At 38.5% G+C, this 11,899-nt stretch overlaps 1 protein-coding gene across 1 annotated transcript in view; it reads right to left on the bottom strand.

The window, feature by feature from the left end:
- Positions 1–1,614: 1,614 nt before the first annotated feature.
- Positions 1,615–11,899, bottom strand: part of EGLN1 (egl-9 family hypoxia inducible factor 1) — a 34,550-nt gene continuing 24,265 nt past the window's right edge. The window contains exons 2-5 of the mRNA XM_054197165.1: positions 7,967–8,086; positions 5,610–5,746; positions 4,101–4,168; positions 1,615–1,917 (exon numbers count right to left, since the gene is read on the bottom strand). Of these exons, the coding sequence (XP_054053140.1) occupies positions 1,853–1,917; positions 4,101–4,168; positions 5,610–5,746; positions 7,967–8,086 (390 nt within the window). The 3' untranslated portion in view covers positions 1,615–1,852. The remainder of the gene's footprint in view (positions 1,918–4,100; positions 4,169–5,609; positions 5,747–7,966; positions 8,087–11,899) is intronic.

The following is an 11,899-nucleotide window of genomic DNA, read 5'->3' as shown; positions in this document are numbered from 1 at the left end:
CCTAAGTGATATACCGATACTGAATTTTTTCCCCTTTCTGTCAGTTTGTTACTAAACAATTAGCTTTTTCATGTTTTACATGAACAATAGTAATCTTTTTAATAAAAAATTACTGAGCTTTCCATAGAAAAGGTCTCTAATTGAATACAAACTATACAGATGCTAAAATTGTCACAAGTTGTAATATATACAGAAATATTTCTGTACACTCACATTGTTTTGGCTAAGTAAGGAAATAAGGGACAGATAGAAAACTGCAGTGGGTAAGCTGATCAACCCCCAAACTCCTGTAAATATGAATGCTGTCTTTTATCGGTTTGCTTTTGTTTTCTCAAGCTTTTAAAGCTCAGGGAAAAAAAAAGAAAAAAAAGAAGAAGAAGAAAAAAATTAAATCAGTGTCCAAACCATCCACTTCTTAAAAATAAGAATATCAAAGTTTCTACACATCTCACTTTTATTCTGTGATGTCCCCTTCCCTTGATAAAATGAAAACAATGTCAAAGAAAATAAAAGCTTTCTTACTAAATATATACCTCAGTATTGATCAAAGGGCAGTGCCTTTTTGGGGAAATCCTTCAGCACAGTGAAAACCTAAAGATGTATTGCACAAGGAGCCTACAGTGATGCACTTCAGCTTCAGTGTGCTGACCATCTCCTTGATACTATATAATAGATCAAGGTGTCAACTTGCAGACTGCACGGGACACCAACGTTTGAAAAGGAAACTTAAAAAAGTGAATTTTAGATATTCTATTAACTTATATACAAAGGAAAGGGGGGTGGCAAGTATTCTTTAGAAAAGGGAGAAAGCTCAAAATTTTCTGTCAAGTACATAAGGAGGTTCTGGGTACCTCTAATAGCCTAGGAAAGCCCTTGTATATTCTTGTAACTTGATGGTATTTACCAGGTCCCCAAAGCCAATGACAGCAACCGATAGTGTCAAGTTCACTTAGTGCCAGTCACTTAAAAAACAAACAAACCAAAAAAAAAAAACCAACCCCAAAAAAACCAAACCAAAAAAAAAAAAACCCAAACAAAGAATAGACGGGAACTTCCCCTCTGTGGATTCAACATACAAAACCACAAACTGAATGTTACTAATAGCAAGATACTGATTTGCTTCTGTTAATAAGGTTCAAGAGGACATATTCAAAAAAACAATACAGCAGCAATCTTTAAAAGTTAAGATTAGTGTGAGATATGATATAAAACAATCAGGTTTTTAGCTGGTAATTAAAGTGCTCCTTTTCTGACTTAAGGTGTAAAGAAAATTAAAGTGATTATCAGTTACTGGCAACCCTTACATTAAATTAGGTCTTTCATGGCAGAGGAGAACAGTATGAACAGTTTTACAAAAATAGATCCATGTTATTTTGGAGAATACTGTAATTTTTTTTTTCTTTTTTTTCAGTTTTTCTTTTTTTTTTTTAAGACTCAATTTTGATAAACTGTACCTGGTCATACAAAAAATTACCCAAAATTCAAACTTTTACCATATAAAAAAAGGGAGAGATGAATTGGATTCAGCTGGATGACAGGTCTTGCAAAATATAAGGATGGACAAATTCTATGTAGGGCACTTATTTATGTCCAGATGCATATGCTGTTTCTTACTGATTGCTTATCTTCTTCACATAAGCAGTCACAGGCCTGGAGTCACAATCACATAGTACAATGCTTCAGCAGTCAAAGAATCTTCTATTTGATGCAACATTGAAACACTGTTTGCTTCTTTATTAAAATGTTGGTTTGTTGTTGATTTTCCTTTATCTTGTTATTCACATTCAAAAGTTAATAGATAGCATCAAGATTTATCAGGGAGAATAGCAAGGGGAGTTGCTAAATCAAAGGCTTATAAAACGTCTTTCCCAACTGAGTCAGAAGGTTTATTAAGTTCAACCCTCACACCTTTTTCACCTGTGGAAATAGGAAAAGGAAATTTGGTATTATTTTTCAGCATTTATCAAATGATAATATATAAATAAATATAATATGTAATTTAAATATATATAATATATATAATATAAAGTCTACAGAACTGCTACATCACTTTCCAATTACTTTTAAGGGAGTACTTTGAAGATTGTCTAGTACATATGATCTAGCAAGATACTGATTTTTGTATACGAGCTCTGTATCCTGTGCTCTGTGAAGTTAATGTGCCGTGGTTACTCATAACCTCTGAAAGCGGGCGTTTATTTGGCTGTCCAAGTAGAAAACTGGATACTTCACATCACCTGTGCGGTTTTGAAATTCACTGTTTCAGCCTTTACAAGCAAAGGTAAGCTTTACGAATGGCCAGTTGAGAATCTGAGGACATTGTTCATTATACTAGATGAGAATATCCAGAGTTGCTGGGTATTTACCCTATGTAAAGAAATTCTGAGGGATTTTTAAAATGCAATGTTCCATTTGACTTGCTACTAAAAAATGAACAAAACAAACCCAAACCTACACCTCTTCTGCCCTTTTCTCTGAAAACTGACCTTCAGGTACCCCCAAAAAGCTTGACTCTCAAAATGTTAACAGACACAGTATCCCATATTCAAGAAATAGTCACACATATTCTGCACGGTTTTAGTTAAGACTTACACTAAGCCAAAAAATGAAGAGTTTTCTATTTTATGGCATTTTATTCTATAATTTTATAGTATAGTATCACTGGAAAATAAAAAGCATTTGCACAATTCTTGCTGCAGGTACAGTGCAAAGAACACCATTTTAATTGGAAACAAAACTGGAATCACAACAATATGAAAATATAAATCAATTACAAGGCAAACCGATATAAAAATTTTAACTACCACTCCAACCCAGCCTGCCTGCCTTAAGTGCCTGCAGTTTAGGGGGACCCTGGAAAGGGAGGGGGGCCGGTGGGGGCAGCACCTCCTATGCAGACACAAACCCACCCAAACCATTTCCCTACATTCCCTCTGGACGAGCAGCAGCCGAAGCTGCGCGGGGATGGCCGAAACAGCCCTGATCCGGCAGGGCCGGCTGCAGGAGCTGCGCCGTCACGCGCGTGTGACGCCAAGCCCGGCTCGCGGGCAGACAGACAGCCAGCCCGGCTTCCTGCAGAGACCAGGCGGGCGTCATCCGGCATTCCTGACCGCCTGGGAAGCCACCGAGCAGCAGGACAGCCTGCCCGGCCGCAGCCGAGGGACTCCCCGCCTTTCTGTGCGAGCCAGGCGGGAGCTGCACTGCTCTTACCGCTCCCGAAATGAACCAAGTTGTCGGCCGCACCAAGGGGGACTGAACTAAACCGCAGCTCTGGCAGCCCCTACCTAGCCCTGGGGCTACTTCTGAGCTTCGGACGCCTACCAGCGACGAATGGATATCTCATTTGGAAACGACTAGCCCATGTCTTCAGTATCATCAGCTTCAGAGTTCTTGACAAAACAGTGGAGAAAACATCCCAGTGCATGTGTGCACCTGTGGTATACCTGATTTTGGTTTAATTTTAAACTACTGTAACAAACACAAAATCACGATGGCAATTACAATCATGACAGAAGTCCTAGACCGTTTCTCCTTATAATGCTAATTTGAACAGGAAAATTAGATCAACTTCCTCTTGAGGGAGAAGCCAGAAAAGGAAAACAGATGCTAGATATGTGGAATTGGAAGTGGAGGAAATAACTCCACGCTTTGATTCCAGATTTTAATTTTAGGCTTTTGTTTTTCTGAGAGAGAGATTCTAGTCCAGTTAAGTTGTATTCACTTGTTCAATCTCTGTATTCAACCAAAACTATTTCCAGGGCTCTTGGTTCTGCAGCGCCTCGCAGTCTCTGCTGTATTTACCCTCCACACCTATTAGAGAGACAGGACTAGAGAGAAGCTGTACCCCCCATATAAAAATACTGAGCAGCCTCAGGTCTCAGAAGAAGCGTGAGCCGGACAAGGCGCTGACCTGGATTTCCCAAGGCACTGCCTAGTCGCTCAACCACCGGATCACCTTCCTTGTAAAACCTGGCTCTCGGGGAGTTATGCCGTTTTTCTCCCCCTTTTTGTGCGTAAGGTGGGCCAAGCAGGTGAGGCTGGGCTACTTAGCTATTCTTCCAGAAAAAAACAGAACACAGAAAATATTAACAAGAGATTACCTGTTAGATATTTTACTTTAGCTCGTGCTCTTTCATCTGCATCAAAATACCACACTGTTATTGCGTACCTAGGGAAATAGATGGAAAAAGAACTCCTGAACTATGAAGAGAAAAAACAGCGAAGCACTTGACATAAAACACAACCTAAATGAGATGATACTTCTGCAGTCTGACAGAAAAAACATTTCATAAAGCAAGCAGGTTTGGGGTTTGTTTTTTTCTGTTAGTAGGTATTGTCGGAACAGTCATTGAAAGGGTGACACTGCTGCTCTAAGTTTGCGCTTCTTTTTCCTGATGAGTGGCTATTACAATTCTTGTCCAGAACCTGTAATAGAGCCTCTGTCTGTAACACCTTGCCCTGTGACCTCATCTTTTACTCAGTCAAGGCCATCACTTGAAGAACCTCTTTTTTTGGACGTTTGCCATAAGGGAAAATTAACTACTCCTTCTCACACAGCTCCTCCGGTTTTCCACTGCCTGTTAAGGATTTAAATATGAAATGCCAGCTATTGAGAAAAGACTTTAAGTAGCTTTAGTAAATGGCATTTCACCCTCTGACTCTGCTTGGAGCACGAAGGGGGAGGGGAGAGCGGTACAGCCTCAAGGCTGCAAGAGGACCCGCCGATGGCAGTTTCAAGTTACTTCTTGCAAAGGTACTTGTTATCTCACAGCTCCAGTCAATGTTCATTGCTCTGGACATCAAAACGTGTTGCGACATGGGCAACAGGAAGTCTGAATCAAGGGCTCCTAATGATTTACCTACTGCTGCTACCTGGAAATGCCACTCAAGATGTGGGGGCAGCGCAGGCAGGTACCTTTAGCATCACCCACTGCCCTGCAGTGAGGGACAAAGGAGATATCAAGTTCCTTCTGTGACTCAGACTGGGAGCAACTCCTTTAATACTCCAGAGGAAAGAGAAGATTTGTGTATCAAAGGTCGTTTCTGCCCCACAGCCCTCTCCCAATTCCCAACTTAAACTAAGCCACCCCTAGAATAAAGAAGGGAGAGTGAACATGACTGTCTTCTAACAACTCCCTCTGCCTCAACAAAAGAGAAGATAAAAGTGAAGTATCCAGTCGATCTTTCAGTAACACAGTAAGGGGCTAAGGACAAAGGGAAGGGACCACAGTCAAAAGCCATTACAGAGAAATAATGAAGAGAACATCCCCTGGCCAAGGTGGGGTCTCTGCTTATGGCTCTGAGTGCTCCCATCCAGTTCTGTCAAGTACACTTCTGGTGTTTCCACTCCACCCCTCCTACCCACCCAAGCGGATATTTTCTCCAAAATAAGAGATCAGACATCAGTACGAACTCGGCAGCACAGTGGAAGCCTAACCAATCAGTAGGAAAAAACCCCAACACCTTCTCGTCATAGTGCAACTGGAACTGTACATGGGAACACCCGGGATCAGATCATAATTCAGAGTGGCAATCATTTCTCATTAGGATTCGCTCATTTCTTGATAAAAGAGACATGATGCAATATAGAGAGAGTCCATTAGTCCTACCTTGTAGCAAATGCTGGCTGTACTTCATGAGGGTTGCGGCGATCAGACCAGAAGAATAGCAGTCTATCAAATTTGGGTTCAATATCAGCGAATTGGGCTTTACCTTCTGGAAATATTCGAAGGATGCCTCCACTTACCTACAAATTAAGTATTTAAAAGCAGTGCTTGAAAACAATGTCTCATTGTATTTAAAAGTACTGAATATCACATTTGAAAATACTTCAAGCAGTTGGAACTGAAATAAAATCCTTTATCAGATGCATTTCATTTAACAAAACGTTCTACACGTTTTTCACTGAGTAATTTCAGAATGCTCGCAAATATTAAACCTTCATTCATGTTTAAGTAAAGAGCTGTGGGTTTAGATTCGTCGCTTTTTAGCTGCATTACTTACTTGCAAAAAATGGGCAAGGCTGATTTATAATACACAGGTGGCTAAAACCATGCCAACACAGATGAGAGAAACATTGTATTTCACATTCCAGTTTCACCCTTTCCCATTAGAGAGATTACTTCATTTAACAGCAGCACAAGTTTATGTCAATGTTTCTGTAATTAAGATGAGGAACGACTAGGAAACTTCAAACTAAAGCCTAAATCTGTATTACTCCTGGTCAATTTAGGTCTCTTCTAGGCTTTGAAAAAACAGTTGGACCTACCTATGTATGTCTAGAAAACAGCACAAGCAGGTGGGGTTAATTATTTTTACGTCATGTTAACTTCTTCCTACTGATGGCGCTGACGTTGTTAAATCTAACTACAGATAGCCACCGTACGCCTTCATGGGGAAGTCGTAACAATGCAAGTACTAACAAGGTAAATTGATATAAATTACTGTTTTAATTGTGATCTATATCGTCAAACAAGGAGTGACAATTTAGATCAATTTGTTCTCTTACAGAAAGTTTGAGCTTCTTTCTTTGCTAACCAGCATACTTGATAATATATTAATTTGTAATTTAATATAGATTTTGCAGGAAATAAAGTATCTTTGTTCATAAATTAAATATCTAGCCAATAAATTTTTTTCAGTTATTGCGAAAATGCAGTTGGCCTTGACTTCTACACTGTAGTATGTATTCATTTTTTTTCCAGGAGAGAAACTGTAAATCAACTAAAAATGCCCAAAGCTGCATTTTAAGATGTTCAGTCCAACCAGTGTACTTATGTGCAAAGATGCTATCATGGCAAAAGGAATTAATTTTCTAATTGAAAGATCAAATCTATTGAAAGATCAAATTTGACATTTCAAAAAGCAAGTCAGAAAGGGAAAGCTTCAAGTGCATCCATTTCTGATTCAGCTTTCCAATCTACTAGTTTTACACGAGTATGTTATCGGTCTCATCCAGCTCTTACAAGAAACAGATAGCACTCAAGAAAAAAAAAAAAAAGAAAAAGAAAACCTCTCAGCTGCAACCTGTGTTATCCATATCTGGTACATCCAACTCACAGAACTGACTGCTTACGTGCTCTTCCACATGCTACTTCCTAAGTATGATACAAGTATCAGTAGTTTTGGGGTTTTTTTTCATATACAAAGAGCAGAAATTTCTCCATAACTAACTGCACAGTAATTGAGGAATAAACAAAGATATCTTTGCATTACTCTCTCATGCTTTCAATACAGCCAGTTAGCTACATCCATTCTTCAAATCTACCTAATCCTTATTAAAGGTACTTTTTATCATAGTCACTACATCTATGGAGAGTTTCAAGTCATTGGTAGTAAATTCTTAGACCACTTCAACTGTGTTATAAATCCTTATCTATTCTACACCCTATATCTACAATGATACGAAGACTTGCGCTGCTTTGAACTACAGTGATATAGCATAACCGTAACACTTGGCTTATCTGAAACTGCTCCCAAGCTACGGCATCTTTCTTTTTATAAGCATACTCAATTAAGTAATCTAGTTGCACCAACAATAAACTCAAGATTCAACTTGACTATAAGGAAAAATAAACTAAAAACTATTATCTTCCAAATATTCTTTTTTTACTCTTTGTTGTGTGTGTTTATCATACAAGTAATGTACAATAAGTTGCATAATTAGATATTTATGAAACTTGGATACTAGCAGATATTTATATGTATAATTAAGAACATACATGAAAAACACGCAACTTTCCTTCAATCTTACCGTCAAGGAGGTGCTGTTGGCACCGTTTAAAACCTTGAAAAACAAACGCCCCGTTTCTATCTGCTCTCACTAACTGCAGAATCAGCGGGGCAAAGGATAACCACAGTTAACATGATGTAAGAACACAACTAAGGCACAGAACAATGACCTGCAGCAAAGGTGCACTACCGAGTATACGTAAAAAAAAAGTTATACAAAGAAACTATTGCATACCTTGGCATCCCAGTCTTTATTAAGATAATATATACACGTAACACATCTTCCGTCTCCATTTGGATTATCAACATGGCGCACATATCCTGTTCCATTGCCTGGATAACAAGCCACCATAGCCTAGAGTCAAAGAATCAAAGAGGAGAATTAATTTTATCTGTGTTTGGGGGAAAAGTCCACATTTTCTCTGTATTAATTCCTAAGTAATTAGTACATAAGCAACAGAAAAAATACATTAGAAATAATGGGAAAAGAATTTTTTTATCTGTGTTTTCTTTCTAGTTGAAACCTGGTTTTGAACACAAACAGATGTCTACAACAATGGCATGAAACACATTGAGAGGAACACTATTAATTAAGGTACGTAAGGTGAGGCTGCTCCCATGTTGTGATTAATCCTTCAGATTTCCCTCCCATGAATGAAATACAGGGGAGGAAAACGTCTTGTATATAATTAAGTAGCATGTGCTTCTCCTTGTGAGAAGAATACTGTTTTTTCCAGACTCAGGTTCACAGGCAGATGTGTTTTTCTCTCCCCCCGCCCCCCGCCGTGTTTCCAATGCAAAGAATTCCTCCTCAAAAAATAGTGTCAAACTTCATTTTGAGGAGACTTTTTAGACAAGATCATTAGCCCATCTTCCTCAATCACTCCAAGTGCATTCTTGGGCTTGCCTTTTGTCCTGTACATAGGAGGTCTTTGAACCTTTGTTGAAACAAGCCTACATGTACAACAAAAACATCCTTTTTAGTCAAGAAGTGAGAAACCGAAAACATGCACCGAGCAGCAATCTGCAATAACCTTCTGACATCAAACGATTCCCAGTACAGTAGTATATTTAACTTCTCGTGCTGCACTTAGCTCAGCTGACTTGAAAGACCACTCGATGGTGGTTTGGGTTTTGAGTCCTCAGACACGCGGATGTGCATGTGAAACAAACTGGCCATCTTGGTAGCGGATGGTCTGATTAGCTTGATTAGCTATGGGTTTGCATGGCTGGTTTGTTGTACAGCACATCCCCCATATCTTTATGCATTTGCTGGAAATAATAACGATTTCAGGTTTTTGAAAGAGATCAGAACAAAGTTTTCCAGGCCAAGTCATCCACTGCCACCACAGTACTCAGACGTCTGCAGTGACAAAATACTTTCTGCAAAAAGTCGTAACATGAATTTAAAAGAAAAGCAAAAAAGCGAGTTTCTACCAACTATCCAATATACTACTAACATCAATAAATGTCCGCTCTCCAAAAAAAAGAAAAAAAAAAAAAGACACAAAACTTTTAAATGCAATCATTCCTGTCTAGATTTAGCCTGGTTAAGTTAGAATTTAAAGTCAGACCTCCAGATTTCAAACTCTTTCACCTCTCTTATGTAAAACAGTTTTCCAAATAATGTGTTAACTGTGAAAACACAGCCCATTCGATTAGGAGTATTTCAAATCAGCTGCTTCAGTGCTTTTTTTGTTTTATGCTGATGACTTTAACCTTCCCCCCACCTTTTCTAAATGTTAACAAATACAGCTTTCCACAGTTTGCCCTACTTGCAAGAAATTGTGCTTTTGAGCAGACTGAGAAATAGTTTAGAATACTTGCAGTTCAATCAGTAAGGTATTTATATATCACATATAAGCAGAATGGATTTCACTATAGCAGCAAAAATTTTAAATCTTTATTTCCATATATACTCTACTAACAGAAGAAGCAATTTTTTGGTAGCTCCTTCTAGGCAGAAATGAGAATATAGTATTTGCCAAACAGCACAATAGCACTGTGGCTATAAAAACCTCTAAAAATTAAGACAAACTTCATTCACAAGAGATGGAAGTGACGACACTGTATGAAAAGTACTCAAAACTACAAAATTAAAATACACTTGTAATTCTGAGATTAGGCACTTCAGCTTCTCAATCCCTTTACTGTAATCATAGTGCAGACATCATTACAAGTCTCACGTTATGTAAACATATTACATGTATCAAGTTATGTGACCTAATATTTGGCAAAGCCATTACTTATCAGTTTTGCTGCAGGAAGATAAACCCACAAAAATCAAAACAGTGAGTTAAAGATACCAAATAATGTAATAAGGGTTCTGTAATTTCCTTTCTTACAGAGAAAAAAGGAAGAAAACAAAAGCGAAGCTGGGCTGGAAGAGGAAGATATTTGGTTTCCACTGAAAGCCAACCCTCTTGAAAAAAGGCCCATGTACCACTTAAACCCTATCAAGCTCTCACGGACCATAAACAGTGCCGAGAGCAAATCCAGCTCCAATCCTCTATCATGCCTAAAACCAGGAAAATTATAATTTAATTCCAATTTTTGCTGAGAAGTATCATGTAAGTTAAACCCCAAAGTTAGTTGTTGCTCAACATCTGCATGGAACAGCTACTGAAACTCATTCGGAATGAAGAAAACATTGAGATTGAGTAGCTAGAGCAATGTCAATTCTCACTGAAATAATTCAGGGTTAGACTCAGATATGAAAAGGTCTTCATGCATGTAAACGACCTAAATATCTTTCACTGAGCCAGAAAACCTAGCGTTGAAAGTTTAGGACAGTTCCCAGGTCTCTCTGGCCAATACAGGGTGTTTTTTCGAGGGCACACTTGGTTGCCATCTGTTCCTCAAAAAGATAATTTTGCAGTTAGAGAAGCATAAATTTGCATCCGATTGCTATAGTTTCCTTTATAAGGTGCCGAAATGCGTACTTGTTCTCTTTGCTGAAGGGAAATCAGGAAAAGAATCTATAACATCAATGTTGCTGAATAAAAAGAGGACCAGCAGCACTTTTTGGAAAGTCTGGGGAAATGCCAGTTGTCATCAACTTAACATAAAGAGCAGCCGTATTCAAATTCAACGTCAGAAGCGTTTCATACAATCAGTTGAGTCTAAAATACTGACAATGTATAAAAAAGCCCTTGTTTTTTTTACTTCTGCTATCATCAACTGCAAGAGACGAGAAACAGCTTTGCTGCGATAACTTATCTAATACGTATTTGTTATAACAGTAAGAGTGACTCAGCCATTAGCGGCAAATTGGAAAGCAAACAAATTCACCAATCAGCCTGTGTAGCATAATATACATTGCTTTTGCCAGTTAGTGTGACAGTTCCTTCTCGCCAATTGAACTGTGATAAGGAAAGGCACAAAACGTAACAATTTACAGGGCATGGGAAATAATATTGCTTTGTGGTAGAATACAAAGTGAGTTCGTGTCAAACTGTCAGGTACTGCAAGATTACTCACACGGAAAGGACAAAAAAAGTGACCCATGTAAATGATGAAGTCACATGGTTTTGTTGTTTTACCATTTTCCAGTATGCATAAGCTAGCAAATATATGTATGTCAGGCAAAGAGAAAATTTTGGGCTTGTGGCTTTTTAAAAAAAAAAAACAACAAAAACAAAACCAAAAAAACCCAAAAAAACCCAACAACACGCAAAAAACCCAACACTGTTAAGGGCAGTCAAAAAAGCCAGGCATTTGCGACCCGAGTGTTCAAAATTCCTTAGCATTTTAGATTATGAACAACAAAAGTTGTTAGCTCTCCAAAATAGAGACCTACTTGTCTCATCAGTTCTCTCATAAAAGCAATTGATGAATTAAACACCAGGCATTACCCGCATTTTCTTAATAGAAAATGAGGTCTCCCCTTTTGTGCTTCTTGGGCATTACAACTTTAAAGCATTCAGTAACCCTAATTTCTGCAAAGAATATATTTAAATCACACACTGGATTTGTTCACCCACCGGATCCCTTTGCAAACACTTTTAATATTATCCTTTTTTAACCCAGGAGCATCCTCTTGCAGTCTGAGCACTCCTGGCCTAAGATACCCTCTGGAATTCATGAGTAATGGAGAAAGCATGAAAGCGCCCTCCCCACTCTGCAATCCGCCCAACTTCTGTCTATCAAACCCAACTACTCACCCACT

Source organism: Rissa tridactyla, chromosome 3 (genome assembly GCF_028500815.1).
Source record: "Rissa tridactyla isolate bRisTri1 chromosome 3, bRisTri1.patW.cur.20221130, whole genome shotgun sequence".
NCBI lineage: Eukaryota > Metazoa > Chordata > Aves > Charadriiformes > Laridae > Rissa > Rissa tridactyla.
Note: the sequence above shows the minus strand (reverse complement) of the source record. Positions and strands in the feature narration are given on the sequence as shown.